The sequence below is a fragment of the Calliopsis andreniformis genome, chromosome 10 (assembly GCF_051401765.1).
Source record: "Calliopsis andreniformis isolate RMS-2024a chromosome 10, iyCalAndr_principal, whole genome shotgun sequence".
Taxonomy (NCBI): domain Eukaryota; kingdom Metazoa; phylum Arthropoda; class Insecta; order Hymenoptera; family Andrenidae; genus Calliopsis; species Calliopsis andreniformis.
Window position 1 is genome coordinate 17,420,429 of NC_135071.1, and position 17,215 is coordinate 17,437,643.

General features: G+C 38.7%; 3 protein-coding genes across 3 annotated transcripts; 2 read left to right on the forward strand and 1 right to left on the reverse strand.

The window, feature by feature from the left end:
- Nucleotides 1–4,740: 4,740 nt before the first annotated feature.
- Nucleotides 4,741–5,469, forward strand: Pdf (Pigment-dispersing factor). Its single transcript, XM_076388160.1, has 3 exons — nt 4,741–4,820; nt 4,940–5,074; nt 5,190–5,469. Exons 2-3 carry the CDS (start codon nt 4,949–4,951, stop codon nt 5,313–5,315), a joined length of 252 nt encoding a protein of 83 aa, XP_076244275.1. The 5' UTR covers nt 4,741–4,820; nt 4,940–4,948; the 3' UTR covers nt 5,316–5,469.
- Nucleotides 5,470–5,763: 294 nt separating this feature from the next.
- Nucleotides 5,764–9,365, reverse strand: Pitslre (cyclin dependent kinase 11B pitslre). Its single transcript, XM_076388156.1, has 7 exons — nt 9,049–9,365; nt 7,586–8,641; nt 7,189–7,505; nt 6,794–7,120; nt 6,456–6,720; nt 6,143–6,373; nt 5,764–6,069 (listed from the first exon to the last, which is right to left on the reverse strand). The coding sequence occupies exons 1-7, from the start codon at nt 9,138–9,140 to the stop codon at nt 5,775–5,777; spliced, it is 2,583 nt and encodes an 860-aa protein (XP_076244271.1). The 5' UTR covers nt 9,141–9,365; the 3' UTR covers nt 5,764–5,774.
- A 364-nt stretch (nt 9,366–9,729) lies between these two features.
- Nucleotides 9,730–16,671, forward strand: Mop (tyrosine-protein phosphatase non-receptor type protein myopic). Its single transcript, XM_076388155.1, has 15 exons — nt 9,730–9,917; nt 10,075–10,277; nt 10,372–10,694; nt 10,796–10,908; nt 10,974–11,374; nt 11,441–11,788; nt 11,861–12,084; nt 12,159–12,394; nt 12,472–14,644; nt 14,708–15,228; nt 15,306–15,584; nt 15,654–15,838; nt 15,912–16,210; nt 16,278–16,424; nt 16,484–16,671. Exons 1-15 carry the CDS (start codon nt 9,831–9,833, stop codon nt 16,606–16,608), a joined length of 5,664 nt encoding a protein of 1,887 aa, XP_076244270.1. The 5' UTR covers nt 9,730–9,830; the 3' UTR covers nt 16,609–16,671.
- The last annotated feature ends 544 nt before the right edge of the window (nt 16,672–17,215 follow it).

The window sequence follows — 17,215 nt, forward strand, 5'->3', positions numbered from 1 at the left end:
TGAAATTAGCCAAGTGACAGCCTAGCTGTAACTCAGACAGCAAAGAGCTAACATTGTACAAGAAGTAATCGGTAGAGACGATCCTTGGTCATTAGAATACAGAAGAAACTAAACACAGATCTCTCCTTGTCGAGCCAGCCCCTCTACTTAGCGTTTCATGTCACAGGCAGACAATATTTCGAATAAACTAAGCAAGATCACCTTGAAGGAGACGTAGAACAATCACGAATCCCACTCTTCTTTTGATTAGTTGCCTGGATGCAGCTTCAATCCCAAGTACCATTCGCCCGAGGGCTTCCATCTATCTCTGCGCAAATGTACCATTTCAGAGACTCGTAAACTATGCTTCAGAAGAGTCAAAGTCATAAACTTTTCTGGGGAATAGAAAAACAGAGAGCCATGGAACATTCTTGTTACCTTTCACGCAATGTTGTCTTCGAAGATATCCAGAATCGCGAGGCGAATCTTCGAACCCCCTTGCTGGGTTTACAGCTCAACGAGAAAAAAGAGCGGAAATGCAGGGTCGAAGTTAGGGGGACTTGTACCATTGAAGAATTTGAGGGTCGATCGTGGTGGCGACCAGATATTCAGGAACCACTGGATTCCTAAAAATAAGACACTTTAGGGGACGTCGATGATTCGCCTTGAACTTACGAATGGTCGATTTATCGACTTGTTTGTGTACTGGAAATACAGAAGATACGTTTCACTGTTTCAAACATTTTTTTGAATGAGTGAATACTTACTTCAATTGTAAGAATAAATACTTACTTCAATTGTTCTTCATAAATGCGTCCACGATAAGAAACAAAGAAGTAATCTGGCTGGAGACGGAGTGTTAACACAGAACCAGTATTCAAATTTGCCCAGAATGCTGATGCTACAATTAATTGTCTTTCGTTCCTCCAATCGTTCTTGAAATCCAGTTTAGGCAATGAGTTCCTTTCGCCAGAGCAGATTATTGACGCGATCTTTGAAAGGTTCATTGGCATCGGGAAGTCCAATGTCTCTCCATACAAGTTGTAGATGTTTTTCATACTGTGGAACCAATCAAAGGCGCCTCCATTACGAATCAGAATGTATAATCAAGTTTTTTTCATCTAATAAGCGTCTTAACTATCAGACGCGTGACAAATTGTATAAGAGCAGGAGATTCACTCTAATCCTTATGTGATACTCTTTACAGGTTTGACTCAGAAGTAGATAAATTACTTTGGATTTATGTAAGACTATATCACCCTCAACGAGTCGTAACTTATTTACATATAGAGTCATATTTCACTACTTTATGATAATATTCTGATTAAAATTATAGAAAAAATTCGCAAAATATACCACTCAAAAAAATTATGACACGAAAAAATTGTAGGCAAAAATTGGTCAACTTCGAGTGACGATAACTCCGCGAAAAATGATCGTAGGATCATAATTTTTCTTTTAAATTGAAGCCTGAAATCTTTACTTTAAGACACTATGTCTCGATTTTAAGTTTAATGTATCTCTATTATTGCAACTTCTCAAATTTGAGGACATGTTTGTCGTACTGAAATATGCAAACTTTGACGAGGTACAGCGACTTACCAAAATTTTTTTCAGTAATGCCGTTTGCAGCTGCATAAAGTATGACCCTTCCCCTTTAATTTAAAAAAAAGAGCAAGTCGCTGCGATTTTTTTTCGCAAAGTTACAGCACATTAAAGTGACCCTTGCACCTCTGTCATATACCACCAGCATTGGTACTACCCGCTGTGCACGAGGTAACTTTGAAGTACTGTAACTTTGCGAAAAAAAATCGCAGAGACTTGCTCTTTTTTTTAAATTACAGAGGAAGGATCCAACTTTATGCTGCAGCAAACGGCATCCCAGAAAAAAATTTTGGCAAGTCTCTGTACCTCATCAAAGTTTGCATATCTCCATACGACAAACATGTCCTCATATTTGGATGTGAATAGAAAACTAGCTCCAAAACGTCGTCCCACGTATCCTTTCCTTATTGCTACTCAAAATTCGTAATCTATTTTCACAGAATTGCTCTTCACAGGAATCCTTGACCCAATCTGACTAAGACACATTGTCCCATTAGTGCACCATCGCTAAGCGTTTTAGATCATCCGATTAATATGTTACAGCAAGGATGATACACGAGAAAGCTATTAACACAGTGGCAATAGATAATTCGACAGTCCAAGCTGTTGGTTTTCGGTGTTTCAGAATGGGACGCGCCCATTATTTACACACACCTTGGAAAGTCGTCGGATTTTTTGGGAAAGCCGATGGTCCTCGATTAAAATTAGATACAAGGGAAGGAATCGAAGCTGTCATTCGATTACGTAAACAGTGAATTAATTCGTAGCCACGGTCGCGTCATGAAAGCCGTTTGAAAATCGAGAATCGACGGAAAAGGCGGGGAGAGGTGAATAAGCGGTTGGTTCCTTGAGTGTCGCTTTGCTCGTGACAACCAACGACATATTCAATGACAAGTTTACATAAAGGAAAGTGCTCGGGTGTCGACGAAACCGAGTGTTCGCGACATGATCGACAAGACGCTACGTCGGGTTTGGGTTCGAAGGGTCTTAAGACCGAATCAAGGACACGACACCAGTCTTGGGCCAACTTTCTGGTTGCTGGTTAGTGACCCGAGCCCATCCCGGGACACCAAGATTTCGATTATCGCGTATGGACTTCAGGAGGACTCCCTAAGCTTCTTTCCCCCTCTTTCTTTTTCTTTTTCTTCTTCTTCCTCTTCCCATCGAATATTTTCGTTTCTTTTTCATCTTCTCTTGCTCTTTTCTTTCGTCCTTTGTTGGTCCCCGCTCCACGGATATAGAAACCTATTTCCACCATGTACCGTTCTGCATCTTCGCGTAGGCGTCTCATGAATAAATACAATTCCTTTAATTATTAGAGGTATTTTCCTGGTAGATCGCATTAAAAACGATTACGGATTTGTTGGGCAACTTATCTGAACTTTTAAGCGCTCTGCGTACTCCTCGTCAATCGTCTTCCTTTTATCGAGATTCGGATGCCAGCGAACTTGCTTTTCGAGGGGACTTAGAGGACACGTAATTAAGAAGTCGTGTTTCTGATAGCAAGCCAAATATCTGAAGTGAAAGAAATTGTAAAAAGTACAATTATAGTTCGTGAATACGATGATCCAGGGAGCTTTACTTTAGCTATTGAGTCGTTTGACAAAATTCCTCTACTTCTTGAGTAACTAAAAACTATTCCAATTTCTATTTAAAGGCTTCAGTAAAGCATTTAGTAACATCCAAATAACACTACAGACATGCCTCGAGGTCTCTGCCTTTTTTAGTGATTCAGTAGACTGCGGATGTTTACGAAAATTCCTGTTTTCATAATTAGAATCAAAGTTCAGACTAATTAGAGATTTATTTCTTCCTCCAAATACTATAAAGCGTATTTAACTTTCGATATTTTGCCCAATTATAGTTTTGCGCATTGTATGAATTCTGTACATCTTCGAAAATTGAAATTTTCCATAAAGATTCACAGTCTACTGAATCAGCGTTAGATTATGAACTTAGAGTCGACGTAGATCCTCTAAGTAATTTTACAAACTCTAAGTTTATTCTTTGTGGGCATCTCCGCTCGATATACACAAGAATTAACGTAACTTTCCCCGAGTTCCTTCAACGCGGATACGCGAGCATAACAAATCGACAATGCAGTTCAGAAGGCCGGCCGATTATCGTTGAAATATCGCTAACGAGCAAAAGGTAAAACACATTGTAAACACTCGTAAAGCTGAAGACACCTGAAAGCCGCTACGTATCCCCAGAATGCAAATGCGTGCATAAATTGGATGCATTCTCATTATCGTGTCATTAACTTGAGAGTGGTGTGCCGTAAACGTAGATAAGGCACGACGCAACCGCGAAAGAGCGAGCATTACCGATTGCACGAACAGTTCTGGCGAACTCTAAGTCCTCGCTCGACTTTGATACGCAACAATAGAATATGTGTCGATGAACCGAGCGACAGAAATGATAGTATGCAGGAAACTTTTGTTACATTCTGCTCGCCAGATTTTATTCGTTACGCGTTCATTGTTATGTTCACTACTTGAGGGGGTTGAAATTCACCCTGGAATTAGCTCCAGTTCAATGGAGGCGAGAATTGTCTACCCTGTATACGATATATGTTCCTGAGCGACCCCTAGATGAACATGTAACACGTAAGAATTCACTGTACTGTGAAGTACGTGATCTTCCCTTGGTTCCTTCACATTTTCTGGAGAATTTGTCCAATACGCGTGCACACCTACTCAAAATAGTGTAAATATTTAATTAAACGAAATCTTTCATTAAACAATGAAAGACGCCGATTCACGTCTTTAGTCCTCAGCGTTCTAAAAATGGAAAAGCTGATTCATGTCCCTCGTCAACAATGTGTTAATCGGATCTTTGGTTTCTTTAGAAGATTATTCATGAAGAGACTAATAATCCTCTAGAAATTGTATTAAATAGTGAAATTGAACGCTTTGTCTCCGTCTAGCAAATTATTCTTAAGCTGCTCTACTTTTATAGTTTACGAATCTTGTAGGAAGTACTCGATCAGCTAAGAGTCGATCGAGTTTACGTAACTGGGGAGAAAAAAACGGAACGAAGGGAGAATTTCTTCGGTATCTCTTCGAAGGAGACAACTGTCGTTTACAGATGCATCTGCCGCGAACAGATTTCAACCCCCACGAGTACGATGGGGTGTATAAAAGTGTCTACCTTGCTGGATGTTGGGGCATACAGATCTTGCACGTCCACCAGAAACAATTGCTGCATTCACAGTACTCCGCTAAACGGAAACAGTAAGTAGACAATCTCATGAAACTGTTTTTATATAATCTACATGCATTCTTTAACTACAGTGTGATTAAAGAGAATTTATGGAATAGGAATTTACTGTCTCCTGCCTTATTGGTTTCAGGAACACGAGATGACTTCGATGAAGTGCACGATCATCTTGATAATGATGCTGGGAATCATATACGAGACGCTGGGAACGATCGAGGACTCTGAAAGAAATCTTGTAGGAATGAACTTCCCGTATGGCAGAGGACTGGTAATGTGATATATGTAAAATAGTAATGAATAACGGTAAAATGAAAGCTTACGTTAATTCTAAAGATTTTCAATGAACGTAGGATTAAGTTTCATAAAGAAAATGATAATTTCAGGACAGCGAAATGCAGCTTGCTAGACTATTGTTGTTACCACTGCGCCTGTACCATCCCAAACGCAACTCCGAACTCATAAACTCGCTGCTGGGTTTGCCGAAGAACATGAATAACGCTGGAAAATAAACGTTCTCGGATGAATCATTCTTGAGAACATTATTGTAATTCATACATTTCAATGTTAACGAATCTCTGCTTTATTTATCATGTACATCTTAAACAATCGCCCGATGAGTTGTGACGTATTGAATTCAATAATAAACGTAGAAAAGTACGTTTACGTTGATTTTCATTCTTAAACCCCTCACTCCTTTCGTAGCTGTAGCAAGTATTAATCGTTTCCTGTACTCTACTGAAATAAAATGGAGAGTACAAATTGACAAATATTCCTCGCTTAAGTAACTTCTGAAAAAGGTTATGAACCGAAATTAACATGAAATGGAATCTTTCTGCGTTCAACTCGCGCCACCCTTTAATCGCGTACGCACTTCTCGCGTTATAATCCAAATTTATGTACAAAGTTTATTTCGTAAAAAAACACAAAGTCACTCTTATACCGATTCACACTGAACGCTTTATAGAAAATTAGAACTTTAAATGAAAACCACCGCCGACAGGTGGTTGCCTCCCACTTTCCGTGAGACCCATGTGGAAACCAGAATTGTTCAAGTCGGCGTCATCGTTATCTCCTAGCTGTTTGTACTCCTTCCCACCGCTCGGTGGTTTTGGAGAAGCATTGGCTGTTCGAACGCCTAGCTCTGACTTGGCTGGCCACGTGGGGAACATCTGTGGATCGATCGGTAAAGGTGCTTCCGTGAAATAACCGTGCTTCAACGCATCCTCGGCGGTTATTCGTTGCTGTGGGTCATAAGTGAGGAACCTGCAACCAGTTTCTTTGGTTAAAAAAATATCTACCTCTTTTATAAACTGTTGCTCAACGAATAAAGGCATACTTGTTTAACATTTCAATGCCTAAGTCCGACAGCGATAAAGAGAAACGTTGCCTCAAATTGTTCACAGGATAATGAGCGAATGGTATTTTCTGCACCATCGGCAGTTTACTGTATCCTGGCCATATCCGATCGTTTGGCGTCCCTAACTCTTTAAATATTCTGTTCAGCTGGTCGATCTCGGATTTACCTGGAAACAGCGCCTCCATTCTTAGTAACTCTGCGAAGATGCATCTGAAAGGGAAGAGTTTCTGTTGATGGTAAAGTAAAAAGATGAGAGGACGAGTTTCAGTGATGTTGAAGTATTTCCTCTTACCCTACAGACCACATATCAATTGGAGTACTATATTCTTTCCCACCCAATAGTAACTCAGGAGCTCTGTACCAAAGTGTTACAACAATCGGAGTATATTGTCTCAATGGAGAACCGTATTCTCGTGCTAAACCAAAATCACCAACCTTCAAGATGCCCCGATGACTTAGCAACAAATTCGACGTTTTTAAGTCACGATGGAGGATCCAATTGTCGTGCAAATGTGCGACTGCTCGTAGCAACTGTTGCATGAGACACTTGACTTCTCCTGCGGAAAGAATTTTTCTATTTATATTTTGCTTCTTCTCTTGATCACACTGCTTTGGTTATTCATTGTTTACCTGGTATGAAAACCTGTTTCTTTTGCTTCATCGTCTCCATCAACGACTTGAGATCATGTTCCACGTAATCCATCACGATAAATATTTTGTCCATGTTACTGCCGACAACTATCTCGCGAACAGTAACTATATTCGGATGCTGTGCCTTTAATAAAGTATTGATCTCTCTGAGACTGGTGATCGGGAAGCCTTCTTTTTCTTTTTCCATTTTCAGCCGCTTCAGGGCAACGATTTCGTCTGTACGTTTATCACGAGCCCTATAAACGACACCATATGTGCCTTCTTCAATGCGATTTAAACACTGGAATTCTTCCACGCTTCTGCAACCTTTAAAATAAAAAGAACATTTATTGTACAATTTAAAAATATGATACAACAAGAGCTGGATTATTCACCCTGAATAGCTGGTAAATATGGAGGCAGTTCAGGCTCTTCCACTTTCTTTTCTTCTTCCTCTGCATTCTTGGATGCGCCATTCGAGTCGACGTGTCCAGGTGATCCTCCATCAGAATGATCAGACTTGGCTAATCGATCGACGGATAATGGACTCGGATTATTGTAATCGGAACCATCGTTCGAATCAGCATTAGAACCTTTATTTGAATCATTGGATTCATCATCGTCCTCGCTGCTGGATTCAGACGAATCTGAAGAATGTCTGTCCGAAGACCTTTCACGCACACTTCTTTGGCCATCTGAGGAATGCCTGGACCTATATTATTCATTTGATTAATATTTGCTTACATTTAATTTACTGAACTATTTTATCTTCGTTATAGAATGAAATCTTACTCTAGAGATTTGGAACGAACTTCATCTGAATGAATAGGACTGGTGCTCTCATCTGATAGCTCTACGATAGATGGGTCTTGATTGTTATCAGGACTTAGAGGTCGCTTTTCCCCTCTTTTCATTCGCCTTGCTTCCAATTCTATCCTGGACACTTCCTTCCTTCTCGCCATTTCTCTCTCAGCCTCTAATAATCTTTCTTTCCTGAGTTCTTGTTCGGCCATCTCCTTTGGATCTTTCGGCTGTATCGGTATTTCATTGATTTCTATTTCATCGGGCTCGTCTGTTACAATTTCCATCGCTTCGCGCAACTGTTTTTCTCTATGCTCTTTCTCTCGTTCCGCTTTCTCTCTATCCCTGTCGCGAATTCTATCATGCTTGTGGGATCTCTTGTGTCGCTTCTCGCTTCTTTCTGGTCGCTCCAGGAGCTCCGTTTCGGAGTACTGTTCCTCCATCACTCTCATGTGTCTGTGTTCCTCCATACGAATTTCACGACGCTCCCTAACGTCGTCTCCAATCGTGCGAATCTCGCGTCTTTCTCGCATCTCCTCCATTCGAATTTCCCTGCGTTCGCGCGATTCGCGAAAGTCACGTGAATCGTCCAAACGAATCTCTCTGCGAGTTTCTGCTTTATAATCTCGAATATCTCGCGAATCTTCTCGCCTCTCCCTTCTCTTATCTAGTAATCTTTCTCTCAAATCCTCTAAAACTCTATCCCCTGTGCTCCTCTCTTTCCTATCGTGTCTAGATTCTCTGTCCCTATGACTCTCTAATCTTTCTAGCCTTTCCATTCTCTCTCGGTCCCTCTTAGAGCCCTCAGAGCGGTCTGATCTATCTAAGAGATCCACTCCATGCCTACGGTGTCTGTGCTTATCTCTGTGTCTTTCTTCTCCACGATCGTGGTGTCTAGACTTTCGTTCCTTCTCTTCTCTACGGTCCCTTCTGTCCCCGTGTTTCTCCCTTTGTCTAGACGAATTAGATTTGTGATGCCGGACAACAGCCTGCGGTGGTTTTATGTCCAAAGAATCTGCGGTATCCCCGCCATCTTCCTCTGAAAAGCTTCAAGTATACTTCTTCTCAAAACGACTAATGCTTAAATGCTCAATACGATAAACTAAACGAAACAAAAATATTTGCCAGTTTAATTAATCTTGGAAATATATATTGTGTTCCATATACCAGAATTCAGGAGAGGGAATATTTAAATATTACTATTTGTTAGACTGTTCTAAAAGGTATACGAATATTAGGGTGCTCCCCAAGTTCTACCCATCACATTACTTTTCAATATGAAGGTCAAATGCTATACATTATATTTAAAAATCTCAAACTAACCTTTACATTTCGACAAAAAGGCAAAATAAAAAGGAACCACACTTGTAGATGTACAGAACTTATGTAGCAACTTAATACTTTGCTCTTATAGTTTGAAGGTTATGACTGAGATCAGATATATTAATCGTTACCTAAACTCGTCCATATCCTTCGAAGGGCTTTTTTTTATTTCTCCGTCCTCGCTTTGATTGTCAATATCCATGTCAAGCCTGCTTTCTGACATGTTACGAGTAAATGTACATTACTTCTTTCCATGCATAGTTCCAACGAACACAGAACGAAGCCCACGCTCACAATAATAAATTACACCTCACGCGCTACTCGTTTCAGTAATCGGAACTGATAAATCTAACAAGTATATTTCCAAAGCTCGTTGTTTATTTCACGCTCGTTATTCACAGCGTTTAATCTTCGAACCATGAGGAAACAAACAAGCGGAGTATGTATCATCGCGTACCCTCCAATTTCTAATTATTCTTTCCCACAGAAAATCATCAACCATTGGTTTATTCTACTGGAACTCACGATTAAGCAATTTGGCTGGTTCACAAAGTTATTTAATACTGCTTTATATTTTAACATATTATGTATGTAAATGTATGTAACAGTCTTTATTATTGTTCTGTTTGTGATTTTCGAAAACTTTTCTTTATTAAGTTAGAAAAATATTGGGATATTAGTGAAGAAACATTGGATGAAAAGGTAACGTTTTTATATGAGTGTCTGCCCAAAGGCGACACATCCTCCTGAGAAGTGTATGCAAGTGTGTGTGCGTGTGTGTGTGTATGCATGTGTACTACGTGATAAGGATGAATATTCCGTGAAGAAAATCTACTTTCTACGAGTTTGACAGATGATCGACTGTCAATATTCAAAACCTTTGAAAAGATAACAATTCAGAAAATAGTTTACAATGGAAGCAGTGCCGAGGTTGCCGATGATATCTTTTCAATTAAAAGTTAGCCCCGAACCGACTACCTTTGGACCAAAATTGAAGCAGGTACAAATTATTGACAGTACGAAATTGATCTAGTACGTTAAGGATCGTTAATTCCAAATTTCTTTTGCAACGGTTATTTTTCATTAGTTTTTGCTATTTTATGATTTATTAATCCAGTTCAATCAAATCATAAACAATCTGATCTGGTAATTTTCAGTACATACGTGATTTTTACAATGAAGATGCAGAGTCCTATACAAATGAAATACATCAATTGGAAAGTTTACGTGCAATGGCTATACGGCCACCGGTTGATATGGCTGGATGTTTATTACTGAAGAAATATTACTGCCAGTTACATTTCCTCCAAAGCAGGTTCCCAATGGGGAAAGATGGTGCAGCAGCGGTTACATTCACATGGTAAAAGGAGCTTTGAAAAACATTCAGAGCTCCCAACTAATGAAATTACTACATTATTTTCAGATTCATAATTTATATACTTTAATTTAAACAGGAGAGACACATATGCAAATATGGTCTGTTCATTGGCAAATATACGCTTTGAGATAATTTCCATTTTGTATAATATCGGATCTATGCATACACAATTGGGAGCACGGACAGAAAGGACATCAACTGACGGCATGAAGATGGCTTGTGCTCATTTTCAGTGTGCAGCATGGGCCTTCGAACATTTGAAGAATAGTTATCCACAGCCGTCTGGTGTAGATTTAGCACCGGAATTAATGACCTTCATGCATCAACTTTGCTTAGCTCAAGCCCAGGAATGTATATTAGAAAAGAGTATGCTTGATAATCGTAAACCAACAATTGTAGGTGAGTACTGAAGAATTGAAAATTGCACATATACATTCAATTTTTGTGGCTTTAATTGTCTGCTCTTATGTATCATTCTACAAGATATATGTATCATGTAGCAAAAGTCGCAAGGCAAATAGTGGATTATTTTACACTGGCTTTAACAACACTGGAACAAGGTGGAAGCGAGGACGGAACTATATCAGATACAGTTGGCACTAAAATATACAAGGTACTGTATCAAGTTAATTTTTTCACAATTTATGGTACACTAAGCTTAAACCCTTACTTTCTCAGAGTTGGAAGCGGTATGTGAAGTTCAAGAAAGCTTATCATTCAGCTGTTACGCATTTATATCAAGGCTTGGCTGCTGAGGAGCAAAGAAAAATGGGAGAGAGAGTAGCATTTTATAACGTTGCATTGGCTTCTCTAAATGAAGCTCAGTTAATTTACGCAAATGCGAAGGGCTCGATAACGGGAGCATCGGAAGAGAAAACTAGTGTAGAAGAAGCACTCACGTTTACGAATGATGTGATAGAAGGAAAACGGAAGGCAGCTAAAAATGAGAATGAATTTATATACCATGAAGAAGTGCCCGAGAAAGAAATCCTACCTATAGTAAAAGGCGCCTCGTTAGTCAAAGGGATATCTTTTAGCATAAATGATCCTGAAGTTTCAGGTCCTGATATCTTTGCTAGGTAAGTTATACTGTGAATCTTTTTATTTGAAGATACAATTTAATTGTGTCTCTGTGTTTAATACAGATTAGTGCCAATGAAAGTACACGAAGCAAGTTCTTTGTATTCTGAAGAAAAAGCGAAGATATTACGCTCTGTTGGTAGTAAAATTGAAGAAAAAGATCAAAACCTTAATACGTACTTGGCATCTTTAAAACTAGAGCATATGAGTTTCTGGGATCCTGATGTCCAAACAACGGAATGGGAGCGTTTGCCTCTTCCCGATGAATTAGTGGAAAGATGCGCGGCATTGAATGCAAAACAACACGTCATTCAAGATTTAACTGATATAATGGGAAAATTATCCGACACTAGCCAAGATGTAGAGAAAATATTAAAGGAAATTAAGAAACTTCTTCTAGACGAAGAATTGAAGTTAGATATTAATTATTTAAATAATTAATTAAAGAAAATGGCACAGAAAATTCAACAATTTTAATTTTACAGGGAGAAAGAATATCAAGACGCAGTTGGAAAGAGGCCGCCATCGATAGTGGCGACTGATTTGACCAGAGAGGCTAAAAAATATGAAGAAGCTCACAACAAAGCACTGGAGAGTAATCATGCTTTGCATAAAGCAATAACGATGCATGTAAAAAATTTGAAAATACTCGCTCAACCGCTTGCCGATCTTATTGCACACATACCTTCACCGTCTGCATACTTATCAGGTATATCACGATCTTCCATCATAAACAATAAAATGTGCATTTTTCCCTATATCAAAAAATCTTATTTCATGCAGAACAAAACAGCGAAAAGTCGCACACCGCAATTGAACTGGAACGAATGCACACGAAGGAACTGAAACGCATTCTAAACAAAGTAGACGAGATGCGTAGGCAAAGAAGCGAATTGCACACAAAATTACGAGACTCGATAACGCAAGATGATCTGACGCGTTTGTTAGTCACTGCGACGTCTGATTCTGGACCACTGGATCGCTTATTTGCCGATCAACTCAGTAAACATCAAACTCTTGTCAGTAATTATACATCACACCATACAATTATTAATCAAAACAAGCTACTAATTAAAAAAGGGATTCGTTATTGCAGGTAACTTTAATAGAACAAAATCTTACCGCGCAAGACAATATCTTGGCAGCTTTAACAGATGCGTATGCTCAAACTGCTAATGTGCGCAAGGGAGTCGAAGAGATATTAAAACGTCGAGAACATATTATTTCCTCTTTGATTGCGTCTTACGATGCTTACGAGGATTTACTAGCCAAGTCGAGCAAAGGTCTGGAATTCTATAGAAAATTGGAAATAAATGTATCGAAGCTACTTCAAAGAGTGAAGAGCACTTGCAAAGTGCAGGAAGAGGAGCGTGAGCATATTCTTGCGCAGGATAATAAAAACTCGCAGGATAAAGTCGATACTATAGCGTCTGCTGTTTATGATCAGACTCGTTATCGATCTGGCAGTGGTCTTAAATTGAAGGACTACTTGAACAACAGACAGGAAAATGTGCAGAATCAATATTATAATACATACAAAGGTCAAGGTAGGTCATACCAAATGGATGCAACAGCGAAAACGTACACAGGTGAGACGATAGACAAAACTGTACTTCATCCTGCTGGTATTTCTGTCTCAGAGACAGTACCGTCTGCAAAACCTGTGCAGCAGTATTATCCTACGTCCTACACAAACTACAAGACAAATTTACAGTACCCTTACGATGCAAGCGCGTACAACGAAAATTCTGTCATGAGCGCCACTCTGAATCACAATTATATGCAAATAAATAACTCGGATGTTGCAAGTACTTATCAGCAGATGCCTGTAACAGGTGCGACGACGGCCATAACAAATACCACAATACAATATCCAGTGAATTCTTTCACATCCAATGGTCAGTTCTCTGGTACCTTGGATGGACAACACAAATACTCCATCACTACTCCGTTACAATACAATCTTCCTACCAACACGTTGCAATATGAAACGTATCAACAACCCATGATGGATTACGCTGGATATAACATCGCACAACAATATCCTCCTAACATAGAAAACCCTGGAAATATAGTTAAGACTGAAATCCGAGAAGTACCATCGGATATCCCAGCAGTGTCTCAGCCGACTGTACCTGCACCAAATGCAGTCAGCAAGACGATAGATGTTCAACCCCAGCCATACACTATTGTGGATCAACAAGCGCAACACTATATGCCTGAATCGACAGGACATCAACAGAAATTTGTTCCACAGGACGCTACTCAAAGTATTAGAAATCCTCACGTGGTACCAACCGATAGTCCCCAAATGCAGAATTATGCTCACTCTCAACTCGGTCAAAACGAAGCTCCAGGTTCTCAAAATTATGATAACAAGATGTACTATAATGTACCTGATCCGCATACGCAGCAAACCGCATCGATGCAAGATATGTCTGCAGCTGCTGCAGCGTATACACCGTATATACCAACGCAGTACATAAATGCGAATGTCCCTCAGTCTATTCATCCCGCTCCTTCTTTAGCTGCTCCAGTAAACGAGGTGCCTGCTTCGTACTCTGCAAATTTGCCTGGCTCGAATATGGTTCAGTATCCACAGCAGAATAGTACAGAACAGAGTAAACAGATTTATGCAGATAAATCGTACTCGTATGGGGCGCGGGTGCCCATCAATGACGCTGCTTTAAGTTATCCTAGTACTTATCAAAGCTTGCAGCATGGCACTGGTGCCTCGTATCCACAAACTATGTTGTCCACAGAAACGTGCAGTACATATACGTATACCGATTGCCCTGCTAATACAGAAATGATTCAGAGCCACGCGAAATCGTCTGTTCAGAGTTATTCTCAGGCGTATCAGTACCCACAATATTCTGGATACACTAATTATCCTCATACCTATAATCAGGGATACAATTATATACAAGGAAGCGAGATGAATAGTACAATGACAGAACCATCCAATGGACAAATGGGTTACACGTATAATTCTACTAATCAGTGTTATGAATACAATTCTAATAATATTCAAACTACACAACCTCTGGAAGTAACGCAGCAACCACCTGAATTCACATCACAAGCTTGCACTGGTGAAAATAATGCTTATCCCCCACAAGAAAGTAAATCAAGATACACAAATGCTAGCAATAATTCCATGGTTAGTCAGACTCCGTCTTCACAGTATTCAGGGCAGCCTTATCAATCGCAGAGTTCAAGTGAAATTTATTACAGTACGCAGTATGGTCTTCAAATACAAAATCAAGGTAAGTATCTTAGATATTGAAGCAGATTTACCATATTACTACTATTTATATTTTATTTTTTAGTATCTACAGGTAAGAATGAGAACTACACCAATTATAATCAAACATACATGCAAGCTGCTAACAATGGGACAAGTACAACAACAAGTGCAAACCCTGTTAAATCTTCAACGAAATCAGAAAAGTCTAACGTGGATTTGCTTTCTGATCTTGACGTTACGATAAATCATGCACCCTTAGTACCAGAAGTATGCCCTTTGCAAAAGTCTCAAACGCAAGAAGAACCTACAACAAAAAGCGACAGTGACAGTACCAGTACGGAAAAGGCGAAACACAGTGAACAAACGAATTCTGAGACTGTTAGTTCCGAAGATAAAACAGAGAATGAAGATTTACAAATTGTATGGGATACGTGGTACAACGACGTACAGCCAAAGAAAGATCCTCTGGGGAATCCGGTAGCACTACAGAAATTCATTAGCGAAGTTGAGAAATATGAGAAATTTGTAGACAGTCTGCTTGTTAAGACACTGAGTGGAGCAACTAATCTCGACATAAAATGGAAGGAAGTTCAAGAATTCGAAGTAAGATAATTCGAGCCATTGTGATATGAAGTTGTACCTTATTCATAACATTCTTATAAAATCTAGTCTAATTCCAGGAAAGGGAAAGTGGAAAGCAATCGTGTACAGTAGCACTGGCTCATTCTTCTGAGAACAGAGTAATGGAATGCATCCCTTACGACACAACAAGGGTACAAATATCGTCGACAGATATTCCAAATTATATCAATGCTTCCCACATAATGGAAATCACACAGTGGATACCTACATCATTCATCATTACGCAGGCACCATTGCCAGCCAACTTGGAGGCATTCTGGATGATGATATGGGAACAAGAAAGCGAGATAGTAGCATGTTTAGCGTCAGATGTGCAGGTAGTTACATTTTATATACTGATTGGCTCTAGAGCCAATATCAATCTCTATATCTTTTTTGTTTGTTAGTTAAGCGGAGAAATATATTGGCCGATAAACGAGGAAGATATTCTAAGTATTGGTAATTTTAAAATTTCGCTGAAGAAGAGAACGAACCACGTGTCTTACGTTCAAAGAGTTATATCGATATATGATACTAAAAAGAAATCAGAAAAGACTGTTATACATATGCAATTTGTTACATGGCCTTCCAAGTAAGTTTTTTAAACAAGATAATGCTAGTGTACAATCATTTGTTTTTACTTACTTTATATATTAATTTTTCAGTGGTTTTCCTAGTAGCCCTGGTGCACTGCTTACATTTTCAACAGACGTAATGACAGAACAAGCACTGAGACATTGTTCGAAGCCAATAGTGGTACATTGTTTGGATGGTGGAGCATTGAGCAGCTTGTTCCTAGTAGCAGCAGCAACAGTATGCCATATACGCGCTGGATGCGGAATAGTTGATGTACCTCTTGTATTCAAAGGTCTTTTGAAGTGTCGTAAACAAGTTGTAAATAAAGAATCCTTACTGTTTGCGTATCAGCTGGTATTATATCATGCTCAAGATATCTTGATGAAACGTAAGCATTGTTATATAATTTCATGGTGATTTCAAAGTCAGGATAAATTATATTTTTCTAATTTCAGGTGGTATTTTGTCATCCACTCGATCGACGTTCGAAAATTTCGAAGGGTTCAAAGGAAACAGAGATAAAACGTCGAGAAAAATGCATCCTTCTGATGATTTCCTTCAAAGTCTTGGCATTAATGCTCAGCGCTCTGATGTTGAACAAGGTACTTTATGTTAAATTCTAATATTTAAGATAATTCAATAACTTTGGATGTGATTTTAGATCGACAGAAAGCTTCGACGAGTAGTACAGGACACTCAATTTCGACGTCAATACAAGAGAAGACTAAAGAAGAAGTAATCGATCCTTTAAGTCAGCTAGATCCTCTTTGGTCTATTAGAGGATAATCAAACGAAACTGCAAGCAAAATTTTATTATGCACCAATTAATAAATGTATTATTTAAGCGAACGTTTTCATTCCTATGTTTCTTAAATTAATGATATTAATAAGATAAAGACTACTAAGGCGATTGTATAAACAACCATAATTCGTATTAGCTTAAATGAATGAATATTTCTGAAATAAAAGACATTTATTGTTTAAACGTGTCTTAATCCTTAAGATTTAAGGCTTTTACAATGTGTTAAATATATCAAATAAAATATATGTGTAAAAACAAATGCTGCTCATTCACACTTATTTTTACGCTCACCTGGAATCACATATGTTCGTATATGTTTATAAAATTAATAATAATTGTGGATATTCAGTTCTAGAAAATACAAATGATAAGACACATCGTATAGCTTTAATACATGAGTACAAAGTTCCCCGTTATAGTTACATTTTTTAAATCTAAGTAAAACAAATGAAGAGAGTATAAAAGTATAAAAAAATTCATAATTTTAAGTATTTAAAAATCTGAAATTGATTTGAAAGATGGAAGAATATTATGTGTAACTATAACTCGAGATGAAAATTAGATGTTTTATATAGTTTCCGTACTAACTCC